At 48.0% G+C, this 20249-nt stretch overlaps 1 protein-coding gene across 5 annotated transcripts in view; it reads left to right on the top strand.

Annotated features, from left to right (window-relative positions):
* Positions 1 to 580: 580 nt before the first annotated feature.
* The window catches only part of Ebf2 (EBF transcription factor 2), a 194960-nt gene continuing 175291 nt past the window's right edge, over positions 581 to 20249 (top strand). For 4 of the 5 annotated variants that reach the window (XM_038310099.1, XM_038310096.1, XM_038310097.1 and 1 more), the window contains exons 1-6: positions 581 to 711; positions 2972 to 3128; positions 4162 to 4225; positions 4488 to 4543; positions 4979 to 5052; positions 11642 to 11710. In XM_038310099.1, the coding sequence (XP_038166027.1) occupies positions 581 to 711; positions 2972 to 3128; positions 4162 to 4225; positions 4488 to 4543; positions 4979 to 5052; positions 11642 to 11710 (551 nt within the window). The remainder of the gene's footprint in view (positions 712 to 2971; positions 3129 to 4161; positions 4226 to 4487; positions 4544 to 4978; positions 5053 to 11641; positions 11711 to 20249) is intronic. The other variant, XM_038310098.1, reaches the window with a different exon arrangement.

The following is a 20249-nucleotide window of genomic DNA, read 5'->3' as shown; positions in this document are numbered from 1 at the left end:
AATGAGGCTCCTTATCGGGCCTCGGCTCCGCCTCCCGCGGCCCGGGTTGTAGTAACCATTCATGGGGCCCGCGCGCGGCTGCAACCCGGCTCTACCGCGCTCTCAGCCACCGCCTCCTCCGGGCTCCGGGTCTTCCCCTTCCTCTCACAACTGATCCTGTTGGGGATTTTTTTTTCTATATTGGAACGGTGGGGAGGAGAAGGGAGGGGGGAACCAGGAGGAAGGGGAGAGATCAGACAGCTATCTATCTCCTCCTGTTTTTCCCAGAACAGGTGATGCTTCGAAATTGCAATCACTTTCTGGAGAACGCTCTGCAACTGGAAGGATGCGGGCGACCTAGGGTGGTAGAAGCCCCGAGGCGGCAGATCTGAAGCCACCGAGGATAAAACCCCAAACTTTGAGTGCATTGCGCGTGGAGGGAAGGACTGGTTATTTCTTTCCAAGAGGGCCCCAAACTTCGTCACTTGCCCCCTTTCTCGGATTGCTTTGGAGGACAGCGTTTGCTGGCAGCGTTGGAAAGTCGGGGCGGTGTTGTCGTAAAGTCACTTTTAAGGCGACAGTAAAGGATCAGACTTTTTAAATGTTTGGGATTCAAGATACGCTAGGAAGAGGACCAGCTCTGAAAGAAAAGTCGCTGGGCGCCGAGATGGATTCGGTCAGGTCCTGGGTCCGGAATGTCGGCGTGGTGGACGCCAATGTCGCGGCTCAGAGGTAATGAGACTGGAGCCGTTGTGCTCTGGAAGTATCTGGTTGTGTCTGTCTCTCCGTGTGCTCCTCTCCCCTTCTCTTTCTGTTTCTCTCTGTCCCTGTCTGTCCTTCCAGGCCATGCGCATTGGGGCTCTCCCGGGGGCGGGAAGGTCGCTGCGGCCAGGGGACTCCTCCGGCAGCCAACACTGGAGTTTCTGAATTACCGAGGTCATAGGTGTTTCCCTTCACTTCTACCCACAGTCCGTTCTTTGGGGGAAAAATATTTTGAAGTAGCTTCATGCCTCAGCATTTACTCATGGAATCAAAAGCGGAGCGTGAGGACCGGAGCTGGCAGAGGAACCGGCTTCCCGGTCACTCCGAGGTTTCTCCAAGCGCCTGCGAGCGCCTTTCCTCCAGCATCTTTCAGGATGGTTCCGAGACTCGGGGAGCCCAGCGGCCAGATGGTGGCGGCGGCGAGAGGATCCGGAAAGGCCTGAGCGGCTGCAGGGGAAAGCAAGGCGGCCGGGAGCTCTGGCAAAGGGGACAGGCAAGCCGTTCCTGGGTCAGAGAGAGTGAGCCGGACAAACCGAGGCGTGAGAGAAATTAACGAGCAAGGACTGAAGCACAGGAGAAGTCGCGGAGAGGCGAGAAAGGAGGTCGGTCGTCTGAGCCGAAGAGAAGATCAACTTCCAATTTTGCGCGTTCCTCAAGTTGATTTTGACTCCAAATCTTCACGTGTGTGGATGGTAAAATCTTGTCCAGGGTTCCATCCCACGAAGACACTCCAGTCCCCCTTCGCAGCATCGCTTCTGAACTGGAATTCGTGGCCTTAGTGGCCGGGTCTACGGGAGGCAGCTCCCTTACTCTCTCAAGAGCCTCCAAACTTCTTCCAGGATTGTCGTCTCTCCCTCTGCTCTCGGTGCCAACCTCCCTAAATCTGAACTTCTTACCGAGAAATGACCCCATTTCCAGACACACCACATCTTCAGGTGTCCCGGGTAGAGCGAACTGGCTGCCACCCTTGAAGGAGCGCATGCCGGGTGACTGAAGCGGGCTGCGGTGCCCGACTGCCACCCTTCCGGAGCCGGGATGCTCAGTTGTCTCTGAAGCAGATGGTACTTCGCGGAGGCTGCAGCTCACAACAGCGCTCTGAGGACTCGCCCCGGCGCTAGTGGACTAAGGCAACTCTGCAGATCCACTGTAACTCCTAGCCGGACTTAAAGACATCGCCCGCACTCCTGTCTTCCCGTCCGAAATAAAATGCGCCTTGCTAAAGTTTGAACAGGCAGTCAGAATCTAGCCAAAAATGTACACCTTTCAAAAAAAGTGACCGTGACCGTGCCAAACACAAGAATCCGGAAGACCTTAGGGCCACCGGGCTGCCCTTGACATCTGTCAGCTCGCCGGCGCCACACGATTTTCAGTTAAATGTGGGTGGCACTTAGGGAGACAGGTATACAGGGATGTCCTGTGCACACATTCAAGGCTCTGGAGGACTACGGGTCTAGCTTTACAGAGTCAGGGAACTGGGGAAAATGCTTGAGAGCTGACTACCGGGGTCTCTGGCCAGGACGCTTGATTGCCTCTTAATATTTTGGCTTCTCCACGTGAAGCAGCTCCGGAGGGCGAAGGTCCTCAAATAGCGAGTGTTCGCCCCTGGCCCGCTTTCCCCCAGCGATGACTGTGGGGATTTTGCCCGGTCGCAAATTTCGGTAGAGTAAACCAAACGGTGGGTGAGGCCCTGTGAGGACCAAGACTTGGGCTCCAGGCTTTCCTCTTAGGCTGTGTCATAGGGATGGTAACTCATTAGACAGGAATTAAAGGGGTCATTTGCTCAGATGCAAAAGAATCTCATCTCGCCTCCCCCTGCCCCCCCCCCCCAAAGCTGTGTCAGAGCTTTGAGGTTTGGCAGGAGGCTGCAGGAAGATAGGGCAGGAGTCAGCGGTTTAGAATCGCTTCTCAGGACCTTAGCTGGCAGCTCTGGTCTTTTGCTCTTTCGCTTCTACTACAGGCCTGACAAGGAGACTTAGAGACCTGGCGACAGGATTCTGGGAGGATGTCTAACAAACTAGGCGCTGGAAGCAAGGTGCCTATGACAACTCCTCTAAGGGAATGCGTTTCCTAACGGAAATGGTAAAGGACCTGAAGGTTTCAGGTATTTGGGGCCTAGGTCGCAGATCTCTTGGCCCCTCTGCTGTGTTTGGAGCACGTTAGTAACTGCCTAACTCTCTTGTCTTTCTCTCTTTCCCCGCGTCCTGTCTTCCTTCCATCTCTTCCGGTACAGCGGAGTGGCCCTGTCCCGGGCCCACTTTGAAAAGCAACCTCCCTCTAACTTGAGGAAATCCAACTTCTTTCATTTTGTCCTGGCGCTCTACGACAGGCAGGGACAGCCGGTGGAGATCGAGCGCACGGCCTTCGTGGACTTTGTGGAGAACGACAAAGTAAGCAGACCCCCTGCTCCCCCTCCCGCCCCGGGGCCTAATAACTCCCTCCTTGCGAAGCACTAAGGATTCCATCTGTCAGGGCGACACTTTCCCGCTCGCATCATCAGGGATGATAAATTGAGGCTTCCCATCCTCAGTCTCTAACTCAGTGGATGCCCCCCCTCCGCTGGTCCCACTCCGAATCCGGCGACTGCGGCAGCGCGCGCACCTAGCCTTGGGGTCAGTAGTAGCCACTGACTGGCCTCGGAGAAAAAGTTCTTTAGACTGTAGTTTAACAAGTATAACCAACGCTGCCGCTGTCAGTCTCCAGGTTATTTATTTAGTTTTAGATTTTCACCTGGCAGCGGGGGAAGAGAGCAAAGGGGTGCAGGTGTGTCAATTCAGCGTTATGTGGGAACTCTGGTCGGCCGTCCCAGGCTCGCGGTCTTTCTCAAAAGTCTTCCCCCCTCCCCAAAAAAAGGACGGAGTGCCTCCTTTGAACTCAAACTCTGATTTGAGGGCTGGATTTGATCTGAAATGAAGGGTTGTTTACCTAAACCAATACATGCCCAGCAGCTGTGTCTTGGCCCCAGCCTCCTTAGCTGTGCAAAGGGAACCCTAGAGTAGCTAGTTGCCAAGGTCCCCAGCCCTGGGCCTGCTCACTCCGGTTTTGCGGAACTAATGTTGCTCTTCTAAAGGACAGGCAGACTCACTTTTTTTTCCCTGAGAGAAGCCCAGGGGCTTCCTATGGACAGATGGATTGGGTGGGCACTGTTTAAAGAGAGCCTTGGTGTGGGTGTCTGGTCTTCACGGCAGCGGGAGGAGGCAGGGGTGCCCTTATGAGGACATTTTTTTTAAGAGGGAGAGGCAAGGGCTGATGAAGGTCAAGTGACTGCAAGTCTTGACAGATTTCCCTTCAAGGTGGCCAATGGCGGGAGCTGCTCCTTGCCCTTTGACCCCAGGAACTGGATGGGGGTTGTTCAAAGCCTGTTTCTTTCATGCGGGGGGGGGGGATTACCAAAAAGTACAAGAAGGGTTTCTGTATTTTTAGGAACAAGGCAATGAGAAGACCAATAATGGCACCCATTACAAGTTACAGCTCCTTTACAGCAACGGTAAGCAGCTCGCGGGCAGGCACTGCAGCCAGGTGTAGCGGCTAGCTACCACCTACTGTGCCTGGAGAAACACCACACTAGCAAGGGCAGGTCCCGGTTGGGGATGGCGATTGAGGTGTGTCCCCCTCCAGGTCAGTTCCATCAAGGGGTCTGTGGCCTGTTGGACTGACGGGATCAGGCCCCAGTGCAGGGAAGGGGTTTGGGGATGGGCGAGGTTCCTGTTGTCCTTGCCCACCCATCGCCTGTCCCCTTCGCTCTGCAGGTGTCCGTACAGAACAAGATCTCTACGTCAGGCTCATTGACTCAGTCACCAAGCAGGTGAGCCCTGCAGCCGGTTGCCTTTGGTTCCCCACTCCCTGGGGCTGTCTCTGACTCCTGCCTCTAGCATGATTTACAGTAGCGGATTCACACTTCCCCTCACCCCAAGCCCACATCGGGGAAACAAAACAAAAGCAAAAACTCTCCCCCCCCCCCTCCTCTGTTTTCCTCAGCTACGGGGGAAGGCTAGGTGTTGGGGAGGCGTGGCAAAGGAAGGGCTGAAGGCAGCAAAGAATTACTGAAGTTTCGGTTCACTGGGGTATCCCTCTTTGCTAAGAAGAACTAAGAAGGGGCAAACTTCTATACTGACGGGGCTGTAGCTCTGGTTCTGGCGGGGAAGGGGGTCTCCGAGGTGGCAGTGAGAGGGAACAGATTTTTGGACTTGCTCTAAAGCCCTGTCTTGCCTCTGTCTCATCGTGTCTTCCTTTCTGACAGCCCATAGCCTATGAGGGGCAGAATAAGAACCCAGAAATGTGCCGGGTCCTGCTGACACATGAGGTGATGTGCAGGTAAGAGCGCCCCCCCCCCTTTTGCTTGGGCTGGTCTAGAAAACTGGGAACTCCTGAGGCTGCTTTGCTAAGGCATCTGGTAGATTTGTCCCTGGGCCGATTTTGAAGACCTCTCCTTGTCTTTAAGGTTGTTGTTTTGAGTATAGTCCTTCAGACTGGGAAAGGGATAACAGAAGATGGATTCCATTCCCCTGGCTTCCCAGAGTTTCTTCCACAAAGTGGGAATTTTTAGCTGCTGCACAGGCATCGGGGTGGGCTTGGGGTTGAATTTGGGAAGCCTTCCCCCCAGACTCTCTGCCTGCTCAGGGCAGATTTCCATGTGTGCTGCTTGTGGAATTAGCTGCTGAACCCTAAGTCCTGGGATGACTCAGTTGAGGGCAGGCACCACCAGGGGCCTGAGAGGCCAGGTCCTAAGTCCCAGCTCTCCTGAGAGATGCCTGGGCTTCTTAGGTCAAGAAGTTCAAGAAGGAATCATGAGGCAGAAAATCAATGGGTGCAAGGAGAGTGAGAAGCCCATACTGGGGACATCTGAGGTCCCAGGAAAGATGGATTCAGAGGATCACAGTGTGGAAACTACAGTCTACTGGCGTTCTAGGCCTTCCTGCCGGCCCTCAGGGCCCAATCCATTCTATTTTGAGCTCTGCATATTGCCCCCTTTCTCCTACTTAAATTGAAGTAGGTTGGTGATGGGAGTGGTGGGGAATTCATCCCTACATTCTATCTCTCAGCTAATGTTTTCGGAGTGCTCAGTGTGTGCCGTCTAGTGGGTGGGGTGTTAATGAGCCTACCATAAATGGGAAAGGACATACTAGGGACGCTGGGAAGAATGCCTTTCAGTATAAAATGGAAAGGTCTGTTTTGTACACACATCTCCCTGTCTCCACAGTCTGGAGGGCAAGCCTCTGCTCTTCCCTTGGCTCAGCTCTCAATTCCTTGACTGTCGTTCCCATTCCTGGCTGTGTGGGGATAATTGCAGGTCATCTGACTTAGGAACTGTTCCTTAGGAAGCTCTCCAAAGCACCCCCCCTACCTCCTCAATCCAGCCAGTAAGAAATCATAACAAACAGACATGCTTGTTTAGGTTGTGGCCAAGTATTAGAAAAGCTAATTCGCCAAGAGGCGAAGTTGAGGCCTGGCCATGGCCTCAGCCGCAGGGCACTGAGGTGCCATGGCCTGAGGAGGACCTGGGCAATAGGTAAGAGACTCCGCTACTTCCCAGCCCCTGAAGGTCTGGTCAGAAGTCCTGGTCTTCCTGGTACTTGCTTGTCATACCTAGACGACAGTCACAGTGCTTTGATTTGGTTGGCTAGTCAAAAGGAGTTTTTTTCTCTCTTTACACTTCTAAGTATCTCTGTCTGGACAGACAATCTTAAAAGAAAAAACCCCGAGTAGCCATTGTCTAAGGAATCCTCCCATCACTTTAAATAATGCTCACACACCCCATGAAGCTGTAGTTAAGGATGACGTTTTTATTTTTTAAACCTAATCAAATCCTCCTTGTTTTATGCTGTTTAAATAGCAGCATCAATTTTTAAAGCTTCCTAGTTTAGTCTGCATTAGTAACACAATATAAAAATTTAATGTACTGTAACTTCTCTGCAGTGGAGAGTGGGGGAGATGCGTGCTTACTTTCTTTGCAAACTAGATTTTCAAATAAATATTAATTATGGGTGAATAAACAATCTGTCGGATGGGTTACTGTCTGCAGTGTGTGTGTGTGTGTGTGTGTGTGTGTGTGTGTGTGTGTGTGTTGGGAGATGAGAGATAGGTGAGTCCGTAGGTACAGGGGAACTTCTCACCAGTCAAAGGGACTGATTCTCCTGGAAGGGGAACCTGTCCTTCTCCTTCACTTGGACCAGTCAGCTCCAGCTGTCAGTGATGGAGCCTGAGTGAGGCGCTCAGTTCTTCAGTGACTAATTAGTACATATACTTTTATCGCATGGTCTTGTCTGGCATACCTGGGTACTTCCGGGAATGGTTTGCTGTTCTGTATTCATTAGTAAAAGGTTCATTAACTGGTCTTTGGCTTTGGTGGTGGTGGTATGTGTGTCGAGTGTGCCAAAACAAAGGGGCAAAACTCATCTCTTCAGGAATAACTTTTCCTGTCTTCCCCAGTGATCTCGGCTCTTCCCTGCCTTAGCTCATTTTGCCAATTATTAGCAAGGAGATATCTAGGTGTTATGTTGCTGCCAGCTACCCCTGCGCCCTCAATGCTCAGAGGGTTAAAGGATATTATAATTTGAACAGAAGTCGTCTCTAGGCCTACAGCTGGCTAATAACAGAGTTGTATTGAGCGCGAGCAAACCCCACAGCTGTGACTTTTCGCCACAAGGCGCAGGCTAGACAGGGCCCTAATCAGATGGGCCAGCCGGGCAGTGGGGCCAGTGTCTTTATCGGCCAGATGGTGTGAATTTAGACACTTTTGTTATGCAATCGCAGGGAGGAGTTGGGGGAGAAGAAAACAAAACAAAAGCCACCATGCTGGGAGCTTATTTGAGTTTGAAATTAGAGACAGATTTTTGAAAGTTGAGGGTTGAATTTTAAAAGCAGTTTGCAGAGGAAAAGGACACATTAGCTTATCTCGGGCTGGAGTTGGGCTGCTAGACTCCCTCTGACCGAGACCAGGGCATTTTTTTTCTTCCCCAGCCATCTTTTCATCTTTCTTTTTCTCATTTTCCTCCTTTCCCGAAAAACAAAACAAAACAAAAAAAAATCAGGTAAGATTCAGGACTGCGATAAAAATTCCTCAGCCCCAACCTCTCAGCCATAGCTTTGTCTTACTTTTTCTCCCCCCTCACCCCGCTTCAAAAAGTCCCTGGGAAGGAGAGACCTGTGAGCAACTTGAGAGTGTTTCAAGCAGAAGTAGCCCCCCAAAAATTGTAGGACAAGCTAAACCTGGGAGACAGAGAGACAGCTTTCACTTTCACACACTGGAGAAAGAAAAGAAACATTCCCAAACCCTTAGGTAGTTTTAACCTATTGAAGTCTAGTCTTCTTGTCTGTCTGTCTAATCTATCTATCATCTATCTATCTATCTATCTATCTATCTATCTATCTATCTATCTATCTATCTTTTCATAATTTATACTCATTGTCAGTTCAAAACAAAACATAAAAAGAAACTCCTCTCAAGTGCTTCAGACTAAGAGGCCTGCTCATTGGAGTATAACCCTAGAGCCTTTGAACCAAAATAGGTGAACCTAAAGCCAGTCATTCAGGCCTCCTCTAGAGAGGAAAGAAAACCAGGCAATGTCACCTGAGTGATTCTGGGACCCGTTCCTGAGTGTCAGCTACCCACAGTGTTGGTGGCTGTGGTTCTACGTGTCCTGGGTTCATCGCTTCCCTTGATTCTCAGGAACACTAAGATTGACTAACGCTTAAGAATCCAACACAACTAGAGCATATTAACAAGAACTTTTTTAAAACACACACACACACACACAGACACACACACAGGAAAAGGAATTTTTGTTTTAACTGAGAGACCCAGAGAAACTTTAAGGAGTATTCAAATGGGGCAATACAACCCTTCTTATTATGTTTATATTTTTACTATTGCGATTCAGTAGCCCAGTGAATGTCTATATCTTTTCTCTGCAATGTACTAACATGAAGAGGCACTATTGCAGGACCTTCCTATTAGAAATAAACCATCAGCCCAACGGCTTCTCTGCATTTTTTTCTCTATAGGCCATTTCCTTCCCTCCCTTGCTCCCCCACATGTACCACTTTGGCACAAAGCTAACTTTTTTTTTTAATAATTTTTTCCCTCTTTTACAACAGAGGAAATCCCTGTGGAAAGCAGCTGAATTCAGCTGAGCAATTTTGCAAACTTATGGGCCTCCTCAGAATCATTCCTCCCCAAACTAAACAGATCAGCACATTCTGAGGACATATGTGATCGTAATTAAATTGCACCAGTGCTGTGCACATATTTGGGTGGGGGCAAGGCTGACAGGCTGGTGATGTTGAAGGAGAGTTTGGTTTTGGAGGTTTTTAGGTAGCTAGTGTATGGGGGGGGGCTCTTGAAACTGTAGAGCTGTACAAAGTTGTTTTGACTGACCAGCTAACGGTAACACATGGACAGAAAGAATACTCTGGAGATGGGAGAGGTGGGAGATACAGTGGGGTAGGGATTTGTGGGGAATACATGGGCTTTGGGAGATGGAAGTACAGCTGGCCAGGATTTTTTTAAATGGGTGTTAATCTTGGGATGAATTGAAATTTTAAAAGTTAAGATCTAATATAATTTCAAAGGTCAAGTATTATTTCAGAGAGTCCCAGTGGCAAAGACTGGCATGCAGGAGAGTTGAGACAATTTTTAATATTTACTAATTTGATACATGTCTTAGAGCTGCATGTCTTGTGCCCACTTGATGAGCAGTCATTAATGTCTCCCAAGGGCCTTTTACACTCTGAGGGTGGTACAGTTGCCCACTGATTAATCTGTGCATCTCTGGTAAGGGAGACACATTGGAAAAGTTCGTAAATGTTCACTTAAAAAGAAAAGGGGGGCTGGAGAGATGGCTCAGCAGTTAAGAGCACTTGCTGCTCTCGAAAAGACCCAAGTTCAGTTCCTAGCATAACACATGTCCAATACCTTCTTCCACCCCCTGTACTAAGAATGCAAGTGATGTACATATGTGCAGGCAAAACACTCATACACATAAAGCACAATAAATAAAATCTTTAAAACATTTCTTGCTGGACATAGGGGCAAGAAATCCTCTAATCCAGCATTAATCCCAGCACTTGGGAGGCAGAGGCAGTCAGATCTCTTAGTTTAAGGTCAACCTGGTCTACAGAGTGAGTTCCAGGATAGCCAAGGCTACACAGAGAAATCCTGTCTGGAAACACCAAACCAACTCAAAACTCCTTTTTCTGCCTGTGTTTTGTGTGAATTTATGTCTGCATACGGTATGCATGCCTGGTGCTCGAGGCGGCTGTGTAGGGCATCTACTCCCCTGGATCCGGAGTTCCAGATGTTGCGAGTCACTGTGCGGTGCTAGGAATTGAACCTGGGCCTTCTAGAAAAGCAGTCAGTGCTTTTAACTGCTGAGCCATCTTTTCACCCCCCCCCCCCATCGTTTGTTTCTGTTTAATTCTGTGGAGGCTGCAGAGGGCGGCTGAGCAGATCCCTGACTGTGCTGGCGCATGTCTTGGGATCCCTTGTTGGCACATGGGCTCTCTTCCTGTTTCTCTTTGTACTATTACAATTTGCATGAACTCTCATTGCTGCATCCTCATCTGCTTAACCCTAGAAGCCCTTCTAAAGATAACCAGCCCAAATGCTTTCAGGAGAAGGGAAGCAAAACTCAGAGGGGTTCAAGATAAGGGGCAGACTGCTGGTAGTTAGTTAGTGATGGGGTAGCATCAGACCACTTATTCCTGGTCTAGCAATTTCTCAGGGGCTAGGTTTGTCTTAGGTTTGAGCTGCGGAGCGGCCATAGCAGGGCAGCACTCCCATGCGGATGGTTTTTTAGACATGTATTAGATATCTCCAACCGGTAGGATGGTCATGATTTTCTTATGAGCTGTGTCAAGGCTACAAGCTAAATGAACCGTTCTTGATAGTGAGCGTTCAAGTGTCTGCTGTCTGATGAACACTGGTTGGGATACATGTTTCCTGTTGGCCTTCTCACCCTTGTCTGTTGACTTTGAACAGATACTTTGGGATCAACATGTTTGCTCTTTTAAGTCATTTTGGGCCTTTCCTTGCTGTTGTAATTGCTTTGGGGGCCTCACCCCCTCAGCATTTCTCTGTCTGTCATTTGTCTGTCTGTCTGTCTACCAGGCTCCCTGTACTTAACAGAGCAAACACCTTGGGAGGCAGAGACTTTAGGACCGGGACTTGATGCATTCAAGTCCTATTTCTGTTCTGATGAAAATTGTTAGTTACTTTTCTCCAGGTCAGTGTTTCATTTCCTCCTGATTTAAAAATGCATAGTTTTCCTTTTTTAATGCATCCATTTTTACAAAATATATAAAATTTATACAACTTAAAATATGTAAATTCTCATTTTTTCCTTCATCTTTGGAAAATGACAGCAAAGAGTGGATAAATAAACACTTAGAAAGGACACCCTGTTTTCCAGAGAAAGCTGGTAGGTCATTAAGGTTTACAATAACCCAGGCAGCTGCTTTTGGTCTATAGCCAGGATTTAGAAATCAAATCATCCTTTTCTTTTTCTTTATTCACTTTTATACATTTTAATATACCCCTACACCCTTTCTTTCTTTAAATATTTATTGGGATATAAAGACTTAAAATACACTTTCATAAAATCTTCGTGTGTCAGCCCGGAAGTGACCTCGGTAGATCTTAAGATCCAGACATCTGTAGTTAAGTTACATATATGGCTCTCAGGAAAGCTGATACCTGCCAGCTCCTAAGATAGAGAATTTGAATGGGTTTAGATTCAGGTATTTTTTTTAAATAAATAGAGCATTGTCCCGAAGTTTGCTCTTGTGTGGTTTATAGTCCGGAGGCTACTTGGCCATTTGGGAATGTTCCTAAGCGGTATGCTCATTGAACTTTTTCAGTTTGACATAGTTTCTTTCATCGTTTTGATTTCCTCCCCCCCTACAGCCGATGCTGCGAGAAGAAGAGCTGCGGGAATCGGAATGAGACTCCATCAGACCCTGTCATCATCGACAGGTAGGGGGAACAACGCGATTTCTGCTGTTTATGCGGTTCCTTCCTTCATGAGTCTTAACTCTGGGGAATGATCCTGGGGGACTCCGCTGTCATCTCGGCTTTCGTGTTTCCTGCAAGGCACGAAGCTCTTATAGCCAGGATTTAGAAATCAGGATCTTCCTTTCATTTTTTTTATTCACTTTTTAAAAATTTTAATCTTTGATGTTTAAAGACGTGGTCTTGTTTCTGCAGCTCAGGTTGTGCTTAAACTTGTGTTTTTCCTGCTTAGCCTCCCAGGGACTGGGGTACAGGCTTGGGCTAGGACCTTCTTTCTAGGTAACACAGACTCACTGACAAGTTTATTAGCACTGACTTCAGTCTCATAAGGTATGTGAGTTGACAAAAGAAGGTGGGGCCTTGGGCCTGCCACTGACCCTCTCTGGCAGGGTATGGCCAAATCCTTTCTGTAGAGCAACTGGTACATTCCAAGCTCAATGCCATTTTTTTTTTTATATTAACCATGTTTGATGGTCGTTGCTGGACTTGAAGCCTGTCATCTCAGGTAGCCATGTAGGGGCTCCTGAAAAATTTGCTCTTAACATTGAGAGTTTTTCCTGCCACACAGGGCCAGCCTGGGTTCTAGGCTGTATTCAGAGGGAGATGGATTCTCTGGGACAAGATGCTAATTCACTGAAATGCGATTTAGGCCTCCTCAGCTGTCTGTTTTTGTGATTGGAAACAGAACTTACAAACCAACGAAGAAATGCCAGATTAACTTCCAGCAATCATGTAATTTTTAAAGAAACCCCAAATTCCCATCCCTAATTTTTTCTCTTTCGTTAAAAAACGGGAAGAATTCCCTGTTGCTCCTTTCTCTGGGTTTTCATGTTTCTAGCCAGGTCCTGAAATGGTTCAGAGAGACCTCCGTCTCCAAAGTTGTTATTCTAATATTCCAGTATATTCTCAGCGGGAAGGATGGAACCTCTGGCATTCTTCCCAGGAAAGTCAGCTTGCTTTCTCCATGAAAAGCGTAGCACAACCACAGGGACGGAGGAGGCTGGACGTGTGATCCTGTCCTAGCTCTTGACCTTGGTCAATGCACTCAGCATCATTGTTCATCCGTGGTAAAGTGATGGCTGTGGGGGGGGGGGGGGGATGCTGCCTGCGGTTGTAGGCTGCAGGAGATGACGGTAGTGCCTGGAAGAAGGTACTGAGCAAGTGGAAAGTGTTTGTTGGATGTGTATGATAACTTTGTCATTTACGGACTTCTTTTTTTTTTGAGTTCTGGTATTTATAAAACTGCAAACTTAAATATATATCATTGGAAGGACTCTCTGGGGCCATTAGTCTTCCTCATTTTATAGATGAAAAAAAAAATGGAGCCCCAGAGTGGTGACGTGGCATACGCCATTGGTGTGGCAGAGTTGGCCCAGGAGATAGCTGATCCTGTGAGGTTTTTGCTTCACTCAAGGCAACAATTGCATTCTCCCAGCGTGTTCTCTGTCTTAACCAATGCATAGGATCTGCTGACCACACAGAATGTCCTTTCCGTTCTACCCGCGATGCCTTTGGGGTGCTCTGGGAACCGGCAGCACGTGCAAGCAGCCTGGATGCGAGTCTCGCCCTTTGGAGCGCGTACACGAGCTCGCTGATCTTCATCTAGTCTTTGAGGCGTGGGGTGCGCGCGTGTGAGGAGTGCATGTGTGCGCATGCCTGTGAGTGTGCCATGGTGCCTGTGTGAAGTTCAGAGAACAACCTCGGATAATGACCTTTGATTTCCACCTTGTTCAAGACAGGGTCTCTTTCTGCTCACTGCTTGCTTTCACTAGGCTAGCTGGCCCATTCGAGGCATTCTCGTGTTTCCGCCTTCCTTGTCCCTGTAGGGGGCGCTGGTATCACGGACACTTGTGTCTGGCTTTTATGTGGGTCTAGGGATCCAAACCAAGCGGTCAGATTTGTATTGTAGACACTCTCTCCACCTTACCCTGCCCTCATCTCGTCTTTCCCTTTAACTTTAGTCCCTCTTTCAGGAAGGTTACCCAGTTTCATAACTGTCTTATCTCTTCTTGGGATAAATACCCTGTAAGTCTGTTTTAGAAGTGTTTGCAAACCTGTGAGCACTAATGGACCCCGGTGTCTTCCAAGCACACAGCCCAGTGACTCTGGGCTTTGCAGGAGCTCTTACTTTTAAAAACTCTTCATAAAAATGCACCCATGGATAAAACCGAGCCTGAGCTCAGAAATACCAAAGAAAGCACTCTTTAAAAAAAAAAAAAAATCATGTGTACGGTCTGTGTGGGGATTTGTACACATGGGTGCAGTTCTCAAAGGGGCCAGGAGAGGGCGTTGGGGTGGCTAGACATGCACACTGGTAACTGAACTCTGGTCCTTTTTGAGAGCACTATGAGTTTTTAACTACCTAGTTATCTCTGCAGCTTCTGTGGAGACAAAAGATTTTCGTATTAGGTGTCTTCATAAGTTGTATTAGAATGCTTTACGTTCTTTTAAGATGGTGGAGATGTGTCCTTACGTATCGCGGAGTTTTATGTGACAGTGAAGCTTGTTTTAGGCATCTTACACACAAACAGTCTGGTGGAGTTTCTGAGTCACCTGAAATATGTGTTACTTTAAAAATGTTGCACCTGTACATGTGGAAACACACAAACCGAGCAGTGCTATAAACTGGTTAATGCCAGGTTTCAGGAGAACTGATTGTAATATGAACGTATGTATTTGTGCATTTTGCTTACTGTAGGGCTTTTTCTTTTTCTTTTTCCCTAAAGATATTGCTTCCTCACCATAGCCTTACCTTCTTACTGCTCTCAGATGTCTTTTGGGAGTAACCTCATCACCTTGCCTTCGTTTTCAGAAGTGAGAAGACATGAGGTCAGGCTTCCATTTGTTGGGTGGGAAGGCGGAGCTTGGATCATCCTGCGGTTCGATTGCCCTTGGGTTCGATGTCTGCCAACCTGAAGGTGGCGCATTTCCTTACCAGGCACCAAATGGGTGCAAAGTAGTTTCTTTCAGATTTTGTCGGAGTAAGTGTAGAAACCTCTCGTTTGCCTTTGTTCCTCTCCTGCCAGCTAATCAGCTCCTTCTTGCCAGGCCTCCGCAGATGCCATTAATTCACACTCTCTCGGAGTCTCCTCACAGCGCAGGCGCAACCCCCCCCCCCCCTCCGCTCGGGCTCAAGGGAAGACGGCTTACTCCCTTGGACTCGTGAATGTTCATGGAGGGGGAGGCACGAGCTTGATTCTTCAACTTTTCACCCTCTTACAAACATCCCCTCTATGGTTTGCCTTATTGAACTCAAAACTGCAGTGAGGGAATACGGGTACAGCCACGCTTCCCTCTTTATGAATCCAAGAGAGATAATGGAATGGGAGGGGGGAAAGTCATCTTCGATATGTTCTCGACATCACCAATGGGCAGTTAGAGTCCTTGGTCCAGAGGAGGCGAACAGCATCCCTGCGTGACACAAGGGCCTTCGAGCTGTCACAAAACAACTGGATCTCCCAAGGAGCCCCGCGATCACACCGCAGCAGCTACCCAGTTTCCAAATAAGAAAAGTAGCATTGCTATCATGTGGCTCCTTAACTGAGAGTTAGTTTTCATAGTAGGAGGTCCCTTGCCAGGAATTTAGTTTCCCATTTCCAAAGACTTAGCCCCAGTCTTGGAGTTGTGCCCTGCTAAACGACTCCGGCCTTGATTGCCCTAGAAATAGACACCTATTTTGCGTGCGTGTGTGATTTATTTTTATTTCGTGTGCATGAATGTTTTTGCCTGCGTGTATGTTTGTGCACAATGTAGGGCAGTATCTGAAAGGTCAGAAAAGGGTGCTGGGTCCCCTGGAACTGGAGTTGCAGATATTTTGTCAGCCACCATGTGGGTGCTGGAATCGAACCTGGGTCCTCTGGAAGAGCAGTTACTTTTAACCACCCATCCATCTCTCCAATCCCACACATCTTTGTTTGTTTGTTTGTTTGTTTGTTTTGAGACAGGGTTTCTCTGTGTAGCCTTGGCTGTCCTGGAACTCACTCTATAAACCAGGTTGGTCTTGAACTCACAGAGATCTGCCTACCTGTGCCTCCCAAGTTCTGGGATTAAAGATGCGCACCATTACTGACTGACTCTATTTTCATATTCTTATTTGTGTCCTTCGTGTGTTTTTGTGAAGTTTTGGGTAGCTAGTCATTCCTCCAAAGAGCTAGACCAGCACCCAGGCCGGGAGAATTTGCAAGCGCTTGTAGTTGCAAAAGAGCCTGTGACAGGAGGCCATCAGGGTCAGGCATTTTTAGGATAAAAATTCAAATTCTTCTTTGGGAAAATGCAAAATGTGACAGATCACTCATTGTATGTTGCCTACTTGATAGTGGTCTACCATGACGTGGGGCTGGAGGGATCCCAGTCCAATATGGTGGAGAAGGAGTGGCATCGAGCCGAGCTATGACAGCAGGAGCCAGTGGGAGCTGCTTATTAAATGGTTTGGACCAGGAAGCAGAGAGACTTCAGCCCAAAGTGGGCAGAGCTTTAGCCCTTAAGCCTGCCTGTGTTAGTCAGTCAGGCCCCATGACATAGGGAGGTTCAAAACAGCGCCACCATCTGGTGACCAAGTGTTCAAACGCTAGAGCCTGTGAGGGACATTTCACGTTCAAACCCTCACAGGGACATGTAATCCCCTCTGTGGCCTTCAGCTATCTTTTGGCTGTGAAGACTTGTCTAGTAAATAGAAATAGCTCCCACTTGCGGGTCCAGGGGAAGCTCTAACTCAGCCCTGTTGCCACCAGCCCTGTGTTCTTTAAACTCGTCCATCCTGAATTCCTTCTGACTGCCCGTTGACACTCTGGGCTTGGACATAACCTCATAGTTCCCAGGAAGACAATTTTAGGGACGGGCTCATTAGTGAAGGATAATTGGATTGGAATGTTCTTTACCCTTTTACATTTTAACAGCATGTTGTCATCTACAAAGTTCATACTGGAAACCTTGCAACTGTGTCTCACACACACACACACACACACACACACACCCCATAGACCCATAAAACCTAAAAAAAACCCCCAAAACTACAAAAACCAAACCTCATAATGTATTGGGTAAGTTTATGACTTCACATTGGGTTGTCTTCAGAGCTATCCATGGGGCATGCATGCAGGGTAGACACATTTGCAATTTCACCCTTCCAAAGCCTCATAAAAAAAAACCGGATGGATGCAGAGGGCAAGACTTCCTTTTTGAATCTTTACATTCTTTATTTACTTAATGCAGGAGCACATGCATTCTGCAGTGCCTGTGTGGTGGTCAGGGGGCTTGACGAGGAGTTGGTTCCCTCCTTCCACTGTGAGGGTCCTGGAGGTGGATCTCAGTCTGTCAGGCTTGCCAGAAGATACCATTCCCCTTCAGAGCCACATTATTTGAATCTCTGTAAGAGGCGCCTCCTCATATGTAACCGTGGAGGGTATGAAAAGAACATGTCCAACCCCTTCCTCATGCACTAAACAGTGCAGTCTTGCCTGAGGGCATTCTTCTCAAGTGTTTCCGAGCTTCCCTGCTGCCCCACCCACGGGGGAATTGATGTGTTTTTGTATACTTTATTTTTCAAGAAGACAAATGAACAATAGGATGATTGTGATTCAGAGAGTTTTCTCAAATAATATCTGGAATTTTACTGCCCACAAGGAGTTTTTTGGGATATTTTCTTCCCTTTTTGTTTGTTTATTTAAACCGTAGTAAAATAGATGTAACATGAAATTTACTGTCTTTGCCACGATGAAACTTGCGGTTTAGTCAAGCACATTTTTGTGCTCCTTGTCCCCCTGTCCTCTGTAGGGCACTGTGTACTCTTCTGAAACTACAACCCTGTGCCCATTAAGTGACTCCTTGTTCCTTCTTCCTACCCCAAGCCCCTGGTACCCACCTGTCTATCTCCTGAATCGCATATAATGGATTTGTGTATTCCTTGTTCTTCTGGGATTAGCTTGTTTCACTTAGCACAGTGTCTCCAAGGCATCTCCACATTGCAGTGTGTGTGCGCGCATGCATGCATGTGTACATGTGTGTGTTTCTGTGTGTGCACATGTGCAAGTGCATGTGTGATATGAGTGTACACGCATGTGGAGACCAGAAGTTGAAAGTATCTTCCTCCACCACTCTCGACCTTATTTTTTTGAGATAGGGCTTCTCAGTGGTGTGGAACTCACTGATCAGCCGGACTGGTTGGCCAGCAAGCCCTAGGGATCCTCCTGTCTCTGCCTCCTTAGTGTTGCCTGCTGTGCGTGGCTTTTCACATGAATTTTGGGGATCTGAACTCAGGCCCTCATTCCTGCACAGCAGGTACCCTAGTGACGGAGTCATTTCTACAGTCCTGCGTATTTACTTTGAAATGAAGTTCTCTCCTTCTGTCGTCTTGTTAGGTAGGCATCCTCACAGCAGCTGTCAGCTCTGTTCCCAGCCTCCCTTCCCCCAGTTCCTAGATCAGCCATTTCCCACCATGCACTGCCTTGCAGACTGCCTTCCTCCCTAGGATCTCCGCTTAGACTCACTCTCCCCTGGATGTTGTCCAGCGTTTCCGAAGGGGTAGAGGCTTTCAGAGGGTCACTGTGGGCATGAAGCCCTAAGTGTTCTGCCCTGTGTGCTTGGAGACTTCATCCATCCTGGATGCAAGGAGCTAGTTCCCTTATCAAACAAATCCATGTAATCCTATTAATCTTTTCCGGTTTGTGGTGTCGTCTGCTTGCCCCCTTTATCATGGAGCAAGCGGGTGCCCTGGTCACCCTTGGACTTGAGATCCAGATGAGATGACTGCAAAGTCCCCCAAGGCCAGTGCTCAGGCTGTGGCCACTCCCTCCTTTTCCCTGGAAAAGGGCAAGTCTCTTAGCTTAGAATCATTTTCCTCCAACAACCAATGTTTAGCTAATATTTCATTGGCACTCACAGTATGCTGGTCATTATCCTAACCAACGTGTAGTAATTAAACAGCTTTAGTGGTTGCTTAAAAAAGAGATCTCCATTTTGTGCAAGGGTTGCAGCACCAATCTCAAGGAGTTGGGTCACTTGGTTAAGGCCACGTCATGAGTTTTGGTGGTAAAATCAGATTTTACTCTACCAGGTAGTTATGGAGATAAAACAGCTTGGTACTGGAGAGGGAAAAATTGCCAGAATTCAGAAAGCAGGAAGACTTGGGAGCATGACAAGTAAGGACCCCTGCTGGGAGCGGTGGAGCAGGAAGCAGGAGCACTGGTGGGGGGCTGCTGGCCTCTGCACTGTGTTAGCTCAGACTGCGTGAGTCACATTCACCTGTGAGACTGATGCTTCAATGTCGGCTGTATCAGTCCTCACTGTGGCCACAGAGATTAGGAACGGGGCCCCTAATCATCTACTAACCATTTACATCTGGGTCCAGAGGCCACGAGCCACCTCTCAGACTCAGTTTCCCTCTCTGTAAAAGGAAGTGCGTTGTATTAGGAAGTGGCAGCCACATTCCTTTTGAAGCCTAACTTTTCTGGTTATAGCTGTAAGCACAGATGTATGTTCCGGGTGTGACAGTTCATCAATTGTAGTCATCAGTGATGTTTAGGAACTACTGACCTCTGTGAAGATGCCGTGTCTCCAGAGTCGGGGGACCGGCTACTACTGTTAAGAGGTCCCAAAGACCTGGTCTTGGACCACTTTTAGGGATATGTATGCACGTGAAAATTCCTTCCCTCAGGGAGGGTTTAGATTTTCTTAACAAAAACCTTAGTTATCTTTGATGTGAAGTCATTCTTTTAAATTTTCCTTTTTTTTTTTTTTTTCCTCAACCCGTTTGGAGAGCTCCAGGTGGGAAAGGGGGCTCTGCTGCCTGCGATGTAGAAAGAAAGGCACCATGGATGGAGGAACTTCCTCGGGTAACAACTTGAACTAAGGAAGAGGAAGGGAAACAGTTCTGGGATTGGGATATGGCTCAGCTGGGGGAGAGCTTGCCTAGCGTGCATGGAGCCCTGGGCTCCGTCCTCAACATGGCCTAACATAGAGTGTGATGGAGCACATCTCAGCATTTGGAAGGTGGGGGCAGGAAGATTAGAAATTCAAGGCCATCCTTGACTACCTGAGAAGTTCAAGGCTAGACCAGAGTCCCTAAGGCCCTGCCTCAAAAACAAAAACCAAAAACCAAAACAAAATAATGGAATCCCTTCTCACTATTGACACAGCGGTTTTGGTTCTGTGATCACATAAACATATTGGTGCAGACTGAACAGTGCTCAGGGAAAAGTAGATGGCAGGTCGCTTGTCATTCCTCCTCCGGGGCCTCCTGTCTGGTGGACCGGTCTGAGTGCTTGCTCTCTCCTCCTTTTGGTTTCTGTTTCCTCCTAGGCTAGCTAGGCTTTGGACCGAATGCAAGTCCCTTTTATCAGGTTCTGCCTCCTCAGAGAGATCGGTTTTTGTGACCCAAGTCTTTTCAGTTGTCCTATCTCAATTAGGAGATAGGGGTTATTCTTTATCTTTTAGCCTATTTGTGTTTGCCTTTTGTTCCACACTATAGTCTCGTTCTTGGATATCGGATGCCATATGTCATTTAAGA

Source organism: Arvicola amphibius, chromosome 13 (genome assembly GCF_903992535.2).
Source record: "Arvicola amphibius chromosome 13, mArvAmp1.2, whole genome shotgun sequence".
Lineage (NCBI taxonomy): Eukaryota > Metazoa > Chordata > Mammalia > Rodentia > Cricetidae > Arvicola > Arvicola amphibius.
The sequence above is the reverse complement of the archived record's forward strand: the minus strand, read 5'-3'. Positions and strand labels throughout refer to the sequence as shown.